The 18,251-nt window shown below is 50.4% G+C and overlaps 1 protein-coding gene across 4 annotated transcripts in view; it reads left to right on the forward strand.

Annotated features, from left to right (window-relative positions):
* Positions 1-18,251, forward strand: part of ttc23 (tetratricopeptide repeat domain 23) — a 45,468-nt gene extending 27,217 nt beyond the window's left edge. For 2 of the 4 annotated variants that reach the window (XM_038784396.1, XM_038784399.1), the window contains 5 exons: positions 2,910-3,015; positions 5,058-5,185; positions 5,654-5,803; positions 13,406-13,488; positions 17,904-18,251. In XM_038784396.1, coding sequence (XP_038640324.1) covers positions 2,910-3,015; positions 5,058-5,185; positions 5,654-5,803; positions 13,406-13,488; positions 17,904-18,030 — 594 coding nt within the window. In that variant the 3' untranslated portion in view covers positions 18,031-18,251. Of the gene's footprint in view, positions 1-2,909; positions 3,016-5,057; positions 5,186-5,653; positions 5,804-8,985; positions 9,843-13,405; positions 13,489-17,903 lie in introns of those variants that run through there. The other 2 variants (XM_038784397.1, XM_038784398.1) reach the window with 2 other exon arrangements.

Consider the following 18,251-nt stretch of genomic DNA (forward strand, 5'->3'; position numbering starts at 1 on the left):
TTCTGAATGCTTGGCTTGCAGTAGATTACAATAAATATTTCCATGCTATTCAATTAACCCCACCCACCCACTTCCATTTGAAAGCCGAATATTTGGAACGTCTTTCATCTGATTGCGTTCCTAGATCTGTTTGAATACAATTAGAGGGAGCTCTGGACTAAAAGCATGAAGAGATTGGAAACTTTTTGATGTCAAATTGGTGCCCAAAGTAATTTCCTTCAGCAGCACTAAGAGCGGGATTGCACTTGTTTTCATCTTCATGGTAGAATGTATCATCCAGGGCTTTGAAATGCCACTTCTTCAGAACTTGGGCGGGGCGGGGTGGTAATTAACTATCTCCATCTGCTGATGATTCAGCTAAACGGAACTGAGCCATTGGAACTACGAAAGTCTCGGACTCGCCCCTGGACCTGTGCAGGGTCAGTTGATCTCGAGAGACGGGGGGGGGGGGGGAGTCCGGAGTCCGTCTCCCATGGCCTAAGGCGAGAAAAATACGTCATGGTTCTTTATTCCATTGATATGCGGTTGGAATGCGTGCACGTTAGCTTGGCTGTGTTGTGGTTTTCTTTTCCACAAAATAATCGGAGGAGTCTCGGGCACGGAGCGACTGTTTATTGACCAACGCGCTGGGGAGAGCCCAGCATCAGCGAAAGACCTCCGGAGCTGACTCTGCCCTACACCTGACATCAAGTTTTATCATTTATACAGTACCCAGCTTATGTAGGCACGAATATTGTTTACAATTGTGCATCACCTGCTTCAAACTTTGCATTAAACATTTTGCATATGTGCACCCAGGCAGAATGAGTGTTATCTACCTTTATCTAGTCTTCATCTTGCTGCGGATTCCTCCCTCACCTCCTTACTTTCGGGCCAGACCCAATAGATGTGTCTGGTCTTTAGCCCGAATTAGGAGAATATGTGGCTATCCTTTATCCTGACTATTTGTAGATTGCGTCTTAATAACAGGCCATTATGGTCACTGTGAACCGGTTAAACTGGAACTTGTTGCTTGACCCTTATGCTGACTACTGCAGATGTTGCCACATCAGCTTTTATCTTAGTAAACTAATAATGAGAAGAAATAATAATTACTTATTGTCACGAGTAGGCTTCAATGAAGTAACTGTGAAAAGCCCCTAGTCGCCACATTCCGGCGCCTGTTCGGGGAGGCCGGTACGGGAATTGAACCGTGCTGCTGGCCTTGTTCTGCATTGCAAGCCAGCTGTTTAGCCCAATGTGCTAAACCAGCCCCATGCCCTTTATTGCTTTAGTATATCGTATGGCACTACATAAATTCAAAATGCAGAAGAATAATTCTTAATTGCCTGATAGGCTGTTGGTAAACTCTAATCATTTAACCCCCCCCCCCCCAGTCAGCCTTTTGGAGGATCCATGACATTGTATCTAGCAAGACACAATGCCTTCAGAAAAGGGCGGGGAATGGAAAATTGCATCAAACGTGCAGATATTGCATTGATAGTAATAATAAACGTGCCAGCTATGTTGCGGCTTCCTTATTTGGTTACCTGCCTCCAGGTGACATCTCACGGGATTTATTATAAAGCCACCAGCGGCCGCCGACTGCTACCACCAGATTACGATTCAGTTGCCAATCCCAGTCGGCATATCCACATCGGACATACGGAGCAAAATTCACTTATATACTTGTCAGGAGGTGCAAAGGCGGGATTGGACACAGCTGTGATGCCCCATGTGGTGTAATAGCCTGCTGAAACCCACTCCGGACTGACATGTGGGCAAAGGGCAAGGCTCCGGAGCACCGGCTGCCAGTATTTACAGTAAATCTGTACTCGTGAGTGAGTTAGCACCTTTGAAAGAGGGTTGAAAAATTGGTCAGGCGGGCAGGAATTGCTATAAATGCTCAACCGACTCGCCTGTTCAAAACCCTTGTGAAAGCAAACCAATGTGCTTATGTGGGCAGCCCAGCTTGATTTATTGCATGGTTGTCTGCCCTTTGCATTGTAAGAAACAAGGGCGAAACTACAACATCGTGGGCCGAAGGGCCTGTTCTGTGCTGTGTTTTTCTATGTTCTCAATGGTGGGGCTGGTTTAGCACAGTGGGCTAAACAGCTGGCTTCTAAAGCAGACCAAGGCCATCAACGTGGGTTCAATTTCCATACCAGCCTCCCAGAACAGGCGCCGGAGTGTGGCGACTAGGGGGTTTTCACAGTAATTTGAAGCCTACTTGTGACAATAAGCGATTTTCATTTCATTTCATTTCATATTTTGAAATTAACTACCATTTACTTTCATTTACCAAACGCACTTCATGCTATCTGAAGTGTCTCTGCTGTTACTTGCGTGTGACATTTAAGGGCTTGTGGACATAACGGTGTAGGATTTTCCCCCGTGTTCTATTGTGGTCTGTTTCGATTTCCGAGATCTGCACCCTGGCATTAAGAAACTGGCAGCACGATGGCGCAGTGGTTAGCACTGCTACCTGAGGGCGCCAAGGTCCCAGGTTCGATCCCGGCTCTGTAAAATGAAATGAAATGAAAAAAAAAAAGAAAATCGCTTATTGTCACGAGTAGGCTTCAAATGAAGTTACTGTGAAAAGCCCCTGGTCGCCACATTCCAGCGCCTGTTCGGGGAGGCTGGTACGGGAATTGAACCGTGCTGCTGGCCTGCCTTGGTCTGCTTTCAAAGCCAGCGATTTAGCCCTGTGCTAAACAGCCCCACTGTCACTGGCCGTGTGGAGTTCGCACATTCTCCCAGTGTTTGCGTGGGTTTCGCCCCCACAAGCCAAAGATGTGCCGGGTAGGTGAATTGGCCGCGCTGCATTGCCCCTTAATTGGGAAAAATGAATTGTGAACTCTAAATTTAAAAAAAAGAAGCTGGCAGCTCCAGCCTGGTGATATAAACTTGGATCCGTTGCTGTTTTACAGGCTCATTCTATCGTGCTGACAAGTACAGCCTCTGGAGAGGAGGAGGGGCAAATAACTCTGGCTCTCGCTGAGGCCTACACTTCGACTGGCAGAGATGAGGATCATTGTGAGTCTTTTAGAAGCATTTCTACACCAGCCTGGAAGAGATTGCAGTCCCCAAACACTACACTCCACGTGCATTTTTAATCACCCCCCCCCCCCCTGTGCGTGGCCCCTCACTCCCCTTCTTTAAACATTCCGGCAGTCCTGACGTCTTATGAATCCCCCGGATTCCTTCACCCCCACCACTGTTGCCTGCGCCCTTTAACTGTCCGGGTTGTAAGTTCTGTAAATCCCTCCCTAAACCTTTCCTCCTCTCCACCTTTTTGCCCCTTAAAAACACTCTTTAAAAGCGAGCACCTTGTCCAAGCTTCAGGTCACCTGTCCCAACTGGCTTGGCGTCAGTTTTCTTTGGACCAACATTTGAAATGGGAGTGGAAGAAGGCCATTCGGCCCCTCGAGCCTGCTTTGTCATTCAATAAGATCTAACCTGATCTGTTTGTGTTTCAAATTCCACATTCCCATCTACCTCCCATAAGACCAAAAGACACAGGAGCAGAATTAGGCCACTCGGCTCATCGGGTCTGCTCCGCCATTCAATCATGGCTGATATTTTCTCATCTCCATTCTGCTGCCTTCTCTCCGTAACCCCTGATCCCCTTATTGATCAAGAACCTATCTATCTCTGTCTTAAAGACAATCATTTGGCCTCCACAGCCTTCTGCGGTAATGAGTTCGACCCTCACCCCCTCCCGATTAATCTCTGATACCCTTGTCTAACAGGAATCATAGAATTTACAGTGCAGAAGGAGGCCATTCGGCCCATCGAAACTACACCAGCCCTTGGAAAGAGCACATTACTTAAGCCCACACCTCCACCCCATGTCCGTAACCCAGTAACCCCACCTAACCTGCACATCTTTGGACTGCGGGAGGAAACTGGAGCACCCGGGGGAAACCCACGCAGACACGGGGAGAACGTGCAGACTCCACACAGACAGTGACCCAAGCCGGGAATCGAACCTGGGACCATGAAGCAACAGTGCTAGCATCTACCTCTGCCTTAAAAATATCCAGTGACCCCCCTACCCCCACCGCCCTCTGAGGCAGAAAGTTCCAAAGTCACACAAGCCTCAAAAAAAAAAAAAAAAAATTCTCCTCATCTCTTGCCTAAAAGGGAGATCCCTAATTTTAAAACAGTGCTCCCTAGTTCTGGACTCACCCACAAGAGGAAACATCCTTCCCACATCCACTTTCTCAACACCATTGAAGATCTTATATACTTTCAATAAAGTCACCCCCGAACTGTACTAAACTCCAGTGGAAACCAGCCCAGTCCATCCAACCTTTGGTCACAAGACATCCCACTTACTCCAGGTACCTTATGCACCTTTGAAGCGCTTTGAGACATTAATGCTATATTAAAGGTGCTATATGAATGTAAATTGATGTCTCCGACCTTTAGCCTTTGATCCCAAGCTCCGACCGGCACAGGTGCCACTCTATCCTATGATCTGTCTCGCATTACCAGGCTGCTACTGGGAGGACCCTTGTACGTTTCCCTTAAGAGTAATGTGCATCGGTGTACAATAAGGTGAGCACCATTCACCATAGTTTCTCTTGCATAATGAAGGGGAAATTGCAAAGTGACGCTTCAGGAAATCCACTCTTGGGGTTCATCTCTTCATTGTGCTCTCCCTTTCCCTTGCTCACTCAGTGCCAGAGTTTTCGTCTATCGGGGGAGGGGGGGGGGGTGCCTTTGTACAAATTCTCCACCTCAGAGGGCTGTGGAAGCTCTGAGCATCTTCAAGACAGAAATTGACAGATTTCTAGATACTAATGACATCTAGGGATAGTGGGGAAAGTGGCATTGAGGTAGATGATCAGTCACCATCTGTTTGAATGGCACATAAGACCGATGGGCCGAATTACCTACTCCTCTCTTCCCATTGAATCTTCTGTGTAATTGCAACTTTTTATTTGAGTCCCATCATGTTCGGCGCAGTGAAATAATATTTTTAGTGCCTTTATATTTGGCAATACTTTGACATTTATTTATAAGCTTTGGTATCTCTGCTCATTATGGAAGTTGTTCACATCTTTCTTTAGACACAGCAGAGAAATACTACGAACAGACTCTGCAATGTTACCAGACAGAAATGGGAAAAGAACACGCTAAAACTCTCTCGGTCCTGGACGATTACTGTCGATTCCTAATTACGACAAGGAATTATCCGGTGAGATGGCTCTTTTGCCACAGCCCTACACAGACCTTAGTTGGCGTTTTATTTAAGAATTTAAATCGTTAAATTATTATTATTATTTTTAAAATTTTCCAATTAAGGGGCAATTTAGCGTGGCCAATCCACCTACCCTGCACATCTTTGGGTTGTTGGGGGTGAAAGTTCCTCAGAGCAGTATCCTGAGTCTCTGGATTACTAGTCCAGTGACACATCCACTGCTTCCCCTTCCTGAAGGCGTGGCTGTCGATGGCAGGGCGAAGGAAATCAGGGGTGCACTAGAACCCAGGATTGGAGGAGTGCCGAGATCTCCGAGAGTTGCGGGGCTGGAGGAGGTTACAGGGAGAGTGAGGGTGAGGCCAAGGAAGGGTTCGAAAACCAAAGTGCGAATCTTAAAATGTCGGTGGGGCTGGGTTATTTTGGTGTCTGCCCAAGTTAACGTTGGCCACTGCGTCTTTGCCACAGGTTGCTTCAAAACTACTTCAGGAGTCCCTGCCAGCCAAGCTTTCCACCTTTGGAGACTTCGGCGTGGAGGTGGAGGAGACATATCACCTGTTTGGAGGAATCGAGTTGGCCCAGGGTCACCAGAAAGCAGCCTACAAAATGTTCAAGAAGGTGAGCGCTGGGCGTGTGGTGCAGTATCGTAGATTGGGTCAAAATAACCTCTCGACTGTCAATTAAAAACCGGATTATGCTGCCATTCATCAGGTTGGTACGTTTGGGATCTTGCTGTGCACAGCTTGGCTGTCACATTTCTGACACTAACACATTGACCACACTTCTAAAAAGGCAGTACTTCGCCGGTTGTGAAATGCCTTTGGATATCCTGAGTAAGGTGCTATGCAAATGCCGGCTTATTTTCAAAACCGATACCAATGATTGAAGTGTGGGTGATGGAATACCAGTTTGTTTGTTTGTTTCAATGCCTGGTTACCAGAACTTTATGGTGTAAACCTTTCCTCCCTCCCCTCTTCTGTGTTCCCTTTTTCCCTGAAGCTTCTGTTAGGTCGCCTGGTTGACCAGTCTCAATGTGTCAGCCTTGGACAGTGATGTACAAGTGGAGGTGGAGGACATCACAGCTTCAGGGCAACACTGACATTGCACCTGCATTCACTGCAGTTGGGGGGGGGGGGGGGGGGGGTTCGCCACAACAGAGAGGCTCCCCGTCATTGCAAAAATTGCAGAAGTGGCCAAGAATTTGAAATCCTGACTCTAAACCCGGCATCTCCCATCCTCGCCTGTACGGGACTGGAGTCGGGCCAGGGCTCACGCACACACGATTCACGGAGGTAGTTGGCCATTTAAATCACCAGCTACCTCCCCTGAAGTGGGATTTTGGAAGAACAGGAATGTGCAATTCGGAATGTGCAGATTTAAACAAGTAAGAGGAGGTCTAAACTTGGAGGGTGTATTTGGATCGGCAGCAGACCTCCTTGGAAAGGGAAGGTACCTCTTTAAGTGGGGTTGTGATGTGAGAAGCCATGGGGTTGGTTGAGACAAAGGGTTGGCATAGGTTGGAAAGGATGGGACATAAGGAGTGTGTGGGGGATTGAAAGGGGTTGAGGGCTGAGGGGATGTTTTTGGTTTTCTTGTTTTTTTTTAATTAAAATGCGTGGGTTTTTGCTGGGTTCTCCAGTCTCCTTCCACAAATCAAAGATATGCAGGTGGGGCACAGAGACGGACCTTGCACATGGTCCACTTCGCACCAGGCAGCCTGCACAGTTGTTCCGGGGTCGCCCGGTCCGACTCCTGTTTCACCACATTCTCCTCCTCCCTCCCTCTTCTCCTCCTCTCTCTCTCTCTCTCTCTCTCTCTCTCTCTTCACCCCCCCCCCCCCCCCCCCCCCCCCCCGCCGGAACTCCAACTTGTGGGCGAACATCCCCCCCCCCCCCCCCCCCCCCCCCCCCCCCCCCGCCGGAACTCCAACTTGTGGGCGAACATCTTTGCAGGTCAGGTCCACCAAACCGAGAAACCACCTGATTCATAAAACCGCTACAGTGGAGAAGGAGGCCATTCAGCCCATCGTGTCTGCACCGACCCTCTGAAAGAGCATCCTACCTGGGCCCAATCCCCCACCCTGTACTTGTAACCCCACCTATGGTCAATTTATCACGGCCAGTCCACCTAACCCGCACATCTTTGGACTGTGTGGGGGGAAACCGGAGCACCCGGAGGAAACCCACGCAGACACGGGGAGAACGTGCAGACTCCGCCCCAGGCTGGAATTGAACCCGGGTCCCTGGAGCTGTGATGCAGCAGTGCTAACCACTGTGCCACCTTCAGTCCGGACTCCGTCACCTCCTCTGCTTTAGGGACTGACTGTCGTCCCAGCAGAGGCCACCGTCCAAATGGGTGACACAGTGGCTAGCTCTGCTGACTCTCAGGTCCAGGGTTTGATTCCGGCCTTGGGCAACCGTCCACGCGGAGTCTGCACGTCCCCCCCCCCCCCCCCGCCCCGTGTCCGCGTGGGTTTCCTCCGGGTGATCCGGGTTCCTCCCACAGTCCAAAAGTGTCCAGGCTAGGTGGGATTACGTTGATAGGGCGGGGGGGGGGGTGGGCCTGGGTGGGGTGCTCTTTCAGAAGGCCGATGCAGACTCGATGGGCTGAATGGCCTCCTTGTGCACTGTTGGGGGAAAAGCACTGTAATTGTTCCCACCTCACATGGACTGGAGCCTGCTGTCAACAAGGACAGACATTGATAACAAAGGTTCAACACTGCCTGCAGTGAGCCAGTGTAACCTTTGGTCGTCTGAGGAGGCTGTTTGAAGACCAGGACCTAAGACCCAGCACTAAGCTCATGGTCTACAGAGCAGTAATGATACCCGCCCTCCTATATACGGCTCAGAGATGTGAACGATGGGACTTCCGGTGGCAGCCATGGAGTGAGTGGTCGCACACAGGGCAGCTCCAGCTCAGAGGTGTGAACTGTGTACAGCAGATACCTCCAAACTCTGGAGAAGTACCACCAGCCCTTCCTCCGCAAGATCCTGCAAATCCATTAGCAGGATTATTGCGCCAACATCAGAGTTCTTGCTCAGGCCGGCATCCCCGGCATTGAAGCTTTGACCAGGCTCAATCAGCTCCGATGGGTGGGTCACATTGTCTGCATGGCTGATGTGAGACTGCGGAAACAAGCTCTCTTACTGGGGGCTTCGACACGGCAAGCGGACCCCAGGAGAGCAGAGGAAACCCTTCAAGAATACCCTCAAAGTCTCCTCGGAAAAGTGCAACGTCCCCACCGACACCAGGCAATCCCTGGCCCAAGTCCGCCCGAAGCGGAGGAAAAGTATCTGGGAAGGAGCTGGAGTTGCATCGCCGACAGAAAGCTGATGCCAAGATTCGATAGCAGAAGAAGTGCGTGGGCACCCGGGCACCCCACCCACCTGCTCCTCCAACCACTGTCTGCCCCACCTGTCACGGAGACTGTAGGTGGCGCATTGGGCTCCTCGGTCACCTGAGAACTCAGTTTTAGCGCGAAAGCATGTCATCCTGAACTCTTGAGGGGCGGCCTAAGAAGAAGGAGCAGAAAGAGATGCGACCTGCTCCCCAGGTGCACAGTGAATGCTAATCGAGCCATCAAAGCTCACTCTCCAAGAGCAAATAAAAAGAAACAACAATTTGGAACGAAATGGAAGACTGAGTTTCCCATATATCTTGTGATGGGCTCTGCTGAAATACAGCTCCCTGTAGTCGTACGGTACTTCTAATTATTCAAGCCAACCAGTTAGAACATTGGTTGTTTATTGACCTGTTGTGTAGACAATGTGGCAATTAATCTTGCTTTGTTGTACTTCCAGGACACGTGAATGCATCTGACCGATAAATACACAAATTGGAATCAATAAATGTTCCTGTACAATTGATTATAATTATTTGTTTGTTACGATCTGTCCAACATTCAACTCGATATTCCTGCACACAAAAGGGCCTTTGTACTTGCACAGTCAGTGACTTTGTTTAAGGTCACATCAGCTTGAGTATGCTGCACATTTTGGCTCCTTCGCTGAAAGTGGAGCTCGTTAGAAGATGCTCGTAATTCTCTTTCTTTGGAAAGACAAAATACTTTTCACGAGGAAGTTTAAAATGGATGCAGACGATGCTAAATGGCCAACGATCTGGTCTTTGTCTTTCAAGTGTCTGCGTAGCGAACCCCCACAACATAAATGGCGGAGGTACCCCTCGTATAGTGCGAGGCTGGTTAATGCTTTCACCCCTGAGTCAGACTTTTGTGGGCTAAAATTCCCAGTGTTGTGAAAATGCTTTATCACTGACGAAGCCCACCTTGAATTTCCGACTCGAAGCCAGTCCCGAGATGTGAACAGTTCCATATCTTCACCCAAGGCTGTGCCCTGGCTAACATTCCTCCCTCAGCTCAGTTTCTGTCTGTGGAAGCTTTGCTGTGTGCAACTTGTGTAGGCACACGCCTACATAAGAACAGTGATTACACTTTCAAAGTGATTCCTTCAGTATCTTTGAGCTATCCTGAAGTGGCCAGTTTGTAAATCACCAACAGGGTTGTTTGAAGAGACGGACTTGCAAAGTCAGTTGCCAGCAAGAAATATTTTGTCTCTAATTATTAAAGCGGTAATTGAACAGCAGCTGTACTTCGCTTTGACCTCTGATTAGAGACTCTGATTAAAGGCGAGCTTGCACCACTTCCCCTTTGACCCCCGTCCTGTCTTAATCGTTTGTCAAGTTTGTGGTCACTTATTGGATGTAAACCTTTCCGAAGAGAGAGGCTGGGATTTTCTGCCTCCGCGGAGGAGCCAGCTCTCCATTGGTGTGTGGGGTGGGGGAGGGGGGTCTTCCAATCCTGCAGAAATCAGTGGCCATTTGCATTGCTCGTTGGACACGTCACTGTGGAACCCACCATGCGGGTTGTCTTTGACGGGACTAGAACACCCACACTTTGTAGAGTGGGATGGGGTACAGATTCTCTCCAGATTTCTCCCTTAATCGCCTCCTGTCCCGAATTGTGTTGTGACGCTGTTTCACAGTCGTAGCAAGTCACTTAGGCAAGTGACTATTCTCTCGCATTCAACCGCATGAGCTGTGGTAGCACAAATTCAGTCCTTCCTTCGCCCAATGTCCAGACAATCGCGTGCTTTCCCTGGTCTCTCAACAGTTTGCACTTAATGTGCACGCATTAACGTTCAGATTACTTTTAAACCATCACCGTAATCTCTTTGTAACATTACCTTTTTACAGAGGGCTTTCTTTACGTGGGCAAAATGTGACGCTGGTGGGTTTGCGGGTGCTGGGGGGGGGGGGGGGATGCTGGATCCCCCCCCCCCGACTTGAGTGCAATTTTACATGGGGCCCAGCTGGACCTGCCCGCCCTCATCCCCAATTGAGGCCCTAAAGGGGCCAATTGTTGGGCACTCGAGGACCTCTTGGCGCCCAGCATCAATTCTGAGACTGATGGGAGGAGTTCAGGTCATCGTGCGCGGTGGCCTCAGGGCTTGGTGGAGGAGATGCCTCCCTCAGGGGCCTCTTTTCCTGGTCTAGCCACGTTCACCGGCCCATGTTTCTGCTGCATTTTGGTGAAGAAGTGTCGCAACAATAGTCGGCTGACAGGAGGCAAAGGCTGCCTGTTGTGCTGACGCTGTGTGATTCGGTGGAGGATTCTTCACATGTCAGGCAATAAGTCACAGGCTTAACCCCCCCCCCCCGATTGCTAAGTATGTCCCATGGAAGATGAGCTGGGTGCAAACACACTGTGGTATCTGATGTGCTATTCAGTTATTTGAGGTTCTGTGACCCACCTCGACAGCAGCTGTGGACTGGGCAATATTTACCTCTCCGTAACCCGAGTACTGACTAAAGATGGGAGATGCAATGTTTAATTACAGTTGCGTTCTGCAACAATAATACCATATTTCTAAAATGGTCTGTCTGATGGAAAAAAACGATTTGCATTTGTATAGCACCCTTCATGGACTCGGCTATCCCGAAGCGCTTTATGGCCAGTGAAATGAGGTGTAGCAGGCTTTGACACAGGAACGCAGCAGGAAATTTCACACACCAGCTCCTGGGAACAGTGATGTGTAGCCAGCGATGGCGACATCATTATGGCTACATCATTCCTCACAGTGACGTGAGTGAAGGGATGAGGCGGAATTTAATGGAAAAAATTCCAAGTGCACTTGAGGCAGGATTTTCGAGGAACTCCCCACCGCTATCAAACCACACTTAGAGCGGGACATACTGACCGGCCAGCCGCTGTTTTTCAGCAGGGAAGCAGCCCACCAGTCCTGTCGTTGTCAAAGTGAGCTCCCTCACCCATGGGCAATGTCACCCCCCCCACACTCATGGGCACTACACCACACGCCCCCCCCAAGTGAGGACACCCCGCTATGGGGTACTTGGGGGCCCTCTTCAGGCCCCAGCCAAGCCCCCTGACAGCACCCCATCCCTTCCAGGGCCCCCACCCCGTCATCCCCCCCAACCTCCCGGAGGCCCCTGTTTACCTGTCCTGCACACCCCCCATCCACCCTCTTTCATGGGCATGGCCCCCCCCCCCCCCCCTCAGGCTCTGATCCTTGGCAGTGCTGCACCTGGGGCACTCTTGCACTGCCACCCTGGCCCTGGCACCTGGACAGTGCTCCTGCCGGCTGGGTACTGCCACCCGGGCACCTTGGCAGTGGCACGGTGCCAGTGATCGGGGGGGGGGGAAGGTCAGGGAGCCACCCAGCACTGACCCCGACTGCCCAGGGGCCTCCGATGGCCCGACTGACCCCCCCCCCCCCTCGAGTGACGTTCCTCCTGGTCTATGTTTGACCAGTACTGAACAGCACCCGGCTACAGCCTACCTGGGGAAGTTGGCAGATGGTAAGAGGCCGGTAGATATTGGGCCTAATTAGGTTTAATCCCTGCTTAGGCACGCGCCATTTGGTCACGGCCTTTTGGGTAGATCCCGTGAGGCGTGAAAGCTGTTGGGAAGCCCATGAGAGATCTCTATCGGCCGCACTCTCCTCTCTCTCACTCTCGAGCACAATAAGAACATGGGGCGATTTTGAGCCCACGTTAGCCATCAGCAAGAATGGCCACGTGGACTCAAAATATCACGAGTGTCGGGAAACGCGATTCTCGCCGGTGAGATCGCGTTTCCCGATTTTCCACGGCCTCAGCGATGACGCAACAAGGTCCCCGCCCACAGAGGACAAGGACCTCGTTGTAATAAATGTTAATACATTTACATATAATTAGCGAGCCCCCGTCACATGTTCCCCTGTCACTGAATATTCCTACCTGGCCGATGTGAGATACATCAGCGATTTTAAAATGTGAATCAGTCGAGGGGAGCACCTGAGGACGCAAAGGTTAGTATAGCCCCCCCCCCCCCCCCCCCCAGGGGGAGATGGACATGCCCAGGCAGTGCCCGGGGGGGGGGGGGGGGGGGGCGCTCTGAGCTGCCCCATGGCAGGTGTTATGTCTGTGTGTGGGGAAGGGATGATGACTGTGGGGGGGGAGTGGGGGGGGGGGGGGGGATTGTCCCCGAGACTGCAGTGCTTGGGGGGGGAAATTGGGGAGGTTGCCCTCGGCCGGGGGTGGGCTGTTTACTTTCTGTGCTCGGGGCTGTTTAGCACACTGGGCTAAATCGCTGGCTTTGAAAGCAGACCAGGGCAGGCCAGCAGCACGGTTCGATTCCCGTAACAGCCTCCCCGAACAGGCGCCGGAATGTGGCGACTAGGGGCTTTTCACAGTAACTTCATTGAAGCCTACTCGTGACAATAAGCGATTTTCATTTCATGGGGGCGCCCGTTAAAGATGGCGCCCCGATCTCTACAGACCCCCACCCTGAAAATCTGGCCCACAAATTTGGCTGAAGTCACGTCCGGCAGTGGTGGATGGAAGGAAGCTGGGGACGAGCAGGAGGGCAGAATTGGAGGAGAGCGGAGATCTCCGAGATCAGGAGGAGGTTACAGAGAGGGGGGGGGGGGGGGGGGGGGGAGGGGGGGGTGTGAGGCCATGGAGGGACACTCAGCTACTTCATTGGGTTCCAGATCAATGCAGCTGCTGTTGGAAAGACCTCCCCAGAGGCACCTCCAGGGGAGGTGGTAAAAAAAAACTGGAAAGCAAACATGTCCACCACCTAATTTTGTTCAGATTTGCATTCGCTGTCCAGTTGCAAGTGGGAAATGTGCTGATCCAGTCCGGCTGGTAGTTGCTGAATGCAGAATTCTAATTAAATACTTTAATCTCTGTGTTTGTCAGTGCCTGGGAATTCAGACCTTTCTGTATGGGTCACAGCACAAAAAGACAAGAGCCACTCAGCAAACAGTCAAACTCTTATCCAAGTAAGTGACGCCTCAATGACCATCAGATCAATGACCCGAGCTGGCTGAAGCTATTGGGAACTTTCTGGTGAACTGCTTCTTTAACTGCTGCAGGGGCAATAATGGTTGAAATAGTCATTTTAATGGCTCTCTGTTGGCTTGGTTGCTGCTGGTTTATAACTGAACCCTGAAGAGCGGAGGATCCCACCCTGGGTCTGTCCTGCAGCAACTGACCTCCGCCCGGCTGACGGTGGGGGGGGGGGCATTGTAGTGACAGGCTCTGATATCTCTGGGTGCAGGAGTAGAGGAATCCAGCTCCAGGAGTTCCAGCTCCTGATCCCTCCACTGCCTCCTATGGGGATAGCCATATATTTTGGGATCAATAAAGTCAGCAGGATTGGACCCAATTGTGATACCCAGGTGCTCAGAGCAGACCCTGGTGCCTGTATAGCCCATATCTTAACTGTCATAATAATAATAATAATCTTTATTATTGTCACAAGTGGGCTCACATTAACACTGCAATGAAGTAACTGTGAAAAGCCCCTAGTCGCCACATTCCGGCGCCTGTTCGGGTACACTGAGGGAGAATTCAGAATGTCCAATTCACCTAACAAGCACGTCTTTCCCGACTTTGAGAGGAAACCGGAGCACCCGGAGGAAACCCACACGCACACACACACACGTGGAGAACGTGCAGACTCCACACAGACAGTGACCCGAGCCAGGAATCGAACCTGGGACCCTGGCGCTGTGAAGCAACAGTGCTAACCACTGTGCTACCGTGCCGCCCTGAAGAGTAACCGCACGGGGTGGGATTGACGGTCTTCCCCGTGTCCCTTGGGGAGTACGAGCTCCCCCGTTAAGGGGGAGGGGTCGCTCAATCCACATTGTATATAAGGACCCACCTGTTCAGACCCAGTTGTGAAATTCCAGAAGCTGTGTATTAAAACCTTGTAAACAAACCTAACATAGGGTGGCACGGTGGTTAGCACTGCTGCCTGATGGCACTGAGGAGCCGGGTTCGATCCTGGTCCCAGGTCACTGTCCGTGTGGAGTTTGCACATTCTCCCCGTGTCTGCGTGGGTTTCACCCCCACAACCCAAAGATGTGCAGGATGGCTGGATCGGCCACACTAAATTGGAAAAAAAGAATTGGGTACTCTTTTAAAAAAAAAAAAAAAAAAAAAATTTTAAGTAAATAAACTGAAGTTTCTTTGGTACAACTCGGTGTGAACTCTCCGTGCCTTCATAAAATCAACACTTGTCAGTGTCCATAAGACATAGGAGCAGAATTAGGCCTCTTGGCCCATCGAGTCTGCTCCTCAATTCAATCATGGCTGATATTTTCTCATCCCCATTCTCCTGCCTTCTCCCCATAACCCCTGCTCCCCTTATTAATCAAGAACCTATCTATCTCTGTCTTAAAGACACTCAGTGATTTGGCCTCCACAGTCTTCTGCGGCAAAGAGTTCCACAGATTCACCCACCCTCTGGCTGAAGAAATTCATCCTCATCTCTGTTTTAAAGGATCGTCCCTTCATGAGAGTAAAGCAGGAAACTGGAGGAGGAAAAATATGTTTTTTTTAAAAAGTAAGATCACTTTTCCCTAGAGAATGCCAGGAAAACAGTCGATGGTCGCTTATCTAAGAGTGTTGTAGCTCGTCACATTGGCAGTTCTTTCAAGTCGCACTCCAGGACCTCAGCTGATGTTCCAGCGGAAACAAAACCTGATTCATCGATTATTTTTACCGTGTCTTGTTTGTGAGACCTTGCAATGTGCGTGAATTGGCAGCTATATTCTCCCGTACATTAATAACTAATACCTTTTGTAAAAAGTAATTCATTGGATGTGAAGCACTTCGAGTCGTTCCCAGGGCATTTAAAGAAGAAATACACAGTGCTTTTCCCAACCTCAAGATATCCCAAGCTGCCCTACCGCTGATGCAGTACTCTCTGAGCGTGGTCACTGTCGGAATGTAGGAAACGCACCAGCCAGTTTGCACAAAGCAAGATTTCACAATCAACAATGCGACAATGACTAGATAATTTAATCACGAAGGCTGTGGGATAAGTGTTGATCCTGGACACCAGGGAGATCATTCCCATTCTTCTTTAGAGTAGCACCGTGGGATCTTTTACAGGGAGGCAGTGGCCTAGTGGGATTGTCGCTGGACTAGAATCCAGACACTCAGGATAAGGATCTGGGGACCCGGGTTCGAATCCCACAATGGCAGTTGACGAAATTTGAATTCAACAAAAAATATAGAACTAACTGTGGTCGGCACTGCTGCCTCACAGCTCCAGGGACTCGGGTTCAATTCAGGCGCCGTGTGGAGTTTGCACTTTCACCCCGTGTCTGCGCGGGTTTGCCAGTTTCCTCCCACAGTCCAAAGGTGCGCAGGTTAGGTGGGTTGGCCATGCTAAATTGCCGCTTAGTGTCCAAAAAGTTTGGGTGGGGTTACGGGGATAGAGTGGAGGTGTATCGGGTGCTCTTTCCAAGGCCAGTGCAGACTCGATGGGCCAGACTCGATGGGCCGAATGGCCTCCTTCTGCACTGTAAATTCTCTGACTCTATGAAAAGTCTAATGATCACCATGATTGTCAATTGTCATAATGACTCACCTGGCTCATTAATGTCCTTCAGAGAAGGAAGTCTACCATCCTGACCTGGCCTGGCCTACATGTGACTACAGAAGTTGACTCTTAAAATACCCTCCGTAAGGGCAATTGGGGAAGGGCAATAAATGCTGGCCCAGCCAGTGTCGCTCACAGCCCATGAATGAATAAGAAATAAAATGTCAGAGAGAGCAGACAGGGCCTTGATTTAACAGCTGAACTGAAGGAAAGCACCCTCCAGTACTGCAATGGGAGGGCCAGCCTGGATTTTCTGTGCTCTCGTCTTGGGACCAAGAGCTCTGGCTGATTGTTCTGCCCCGCTGCCCACTAAGATCCGAGCCTATCACCAAGTTAGCTGGGCTGAGACCCTCTTGGTCAGGGCCAGGATAGAACATCCTGAGCACGCAGCGAGCCAGCCCAAGCTCCTGTTTTCACACGCCTCTGGTGTCCTTCTGGTTTTCCATGACCAACCATGGAGTCTGCTCTGCGCGAGTTCCCAGGCTCTTCACAGGTGACCGGCCGCATTGCCCTGACTGTGACCTCGTGTGTGTCAATGGTCAACAGATAGAGATCTGTGGACGAAAATTGAAGCCTTTGAAATGTGGATGCTAAGACGTGCAATTACAATTCGAAATACAGACCATAAGAGGGGCTTGAAATTTCAAGAATGAAAATAACTCTTAAAAAGTGACGTCCAGAAAAGAACATGTCCTTATTTCGTCCATTTTTTAGTTAAATTTAGAGTACCCAATTATATTTTTCCAATTAAGGGGGAATTTAGCGTGGCCGATCCACCTACCCTGCACATGTTTTGGGTTGTGGGGGTGAAACCCACGCAGACACGGGGAGAATGTGCAAACTCCACGCGGACAGTGACCCAGAGCCGGAATCGAACCCGGGTCCTCGGCGCCGTGAGGCAGCAGGGCTAATCCACTGCGCCACTGCCCCGTATTTCGGCCATTTGAGCAAAGCTGACAAGCTGCAGAGATCTCTGCGAGAGGGTAAAGTGGAGGACAGCACAAAGAGGGGTGGACCTAGGGGTGATTGGCGGACGAGCATCACAGAGTGATTGCAGGGGATGTGTGAGGGTGGAGCAAGTCAGACGACGGTGACAGAGCGTGACATCAGACCCCCTGGTGGGGTATGTGGCAGCAGAAGGCATTCTTATTCGACGGTTTTTAATCAGAATGCTTCCAAGACATTCAGAGCCGAGCATTGTTCCCCGAGTTATTTCCTGTTGAACTTGGAAAAAGTTTGCTTCCTGTCAGAAATCACCTCCCTCGCTTTCTGGGCTCCCCCCCCCCCCCCCCCCCCCTTTGCTATTGTTCAAAGTTTCTGTGGTTGGGAGCAGATCATGAGAGGAAAATATTTCCAGCTACTCGTGTTACTCACATTGCAGGTGTTACTGACCAACCGATTGGCTCTGCTGATAGGGTCACTGCCTGATAGGGGCTGGTTTAGTACCGTGGGCTAAACAGCTGGCATGTAATGCAGAACAGTGCCAGCAGCGCGGGTTCAATTCCCGTACCGGCCTCCCCGAACAGGCGCCGGAATGTGGCAACCAGGGGCCTTTCACAGCAACTTTGTTGAAGCCTACTCGTGACAATAAGCGATTATTATTATTATTACTTGGAGTTCTACCGTTGTGTTTAGATCTTGCAGGCTAGGAAATTAGCCAGGGTTCCCATTCCCAATTACTCCTGCTCAAAGTGTGGGTGCACGGAATAGGCTACGAGGAAGTTGGACTGGGAAGAACGGCTTCTGGCTTACATTGGGACGGCATTATTAAAACAATTTGTTGTTTGTATTTTTCACCAGGTCTCCTGAGGTGGCAGCGACGGAAGGGAAAACTGGAGCAGATCATTTGAAACAGAGACCCGCGTTCTGTGCTGTGATACCGAAACACAGCATATCGGGAGGGACTAAAGCAAACATCTATGACTGACCGGTGTACACAGAATGTTATGCGAGGACTGAGCTCCGCACCCTCCGCTCCCTCTTGCCTCCCTTCAGAAGAACACGGATGCCATTTCTTTGACCATTGGTGCCTTGCTCTACCTGGGGCCCAAACTCTGGAATTTCCCCCTCCCCCTCTAAAGCTCTCCACCTTTTTTTTTTATTCGTTCATGGGGCGTGGGCTTCGCAGGCTGTGCCAGGATTCATTCC

This window comes from Scyliorhinus canicula, chromosome 24 (genome assembly GCF_902713615.1).
Source record: "Scyliorhinus canicula chromosome 24, sScyCan1.1, whole genome shotgun sequence".
Lineage (NCBI taxonomy): Eukaryota > Metazoa > Chordata > Chondrichthyes > Carcharhiniformes > Scyliorhinidae > Scyliorhinus > Scyliorhinus canicula.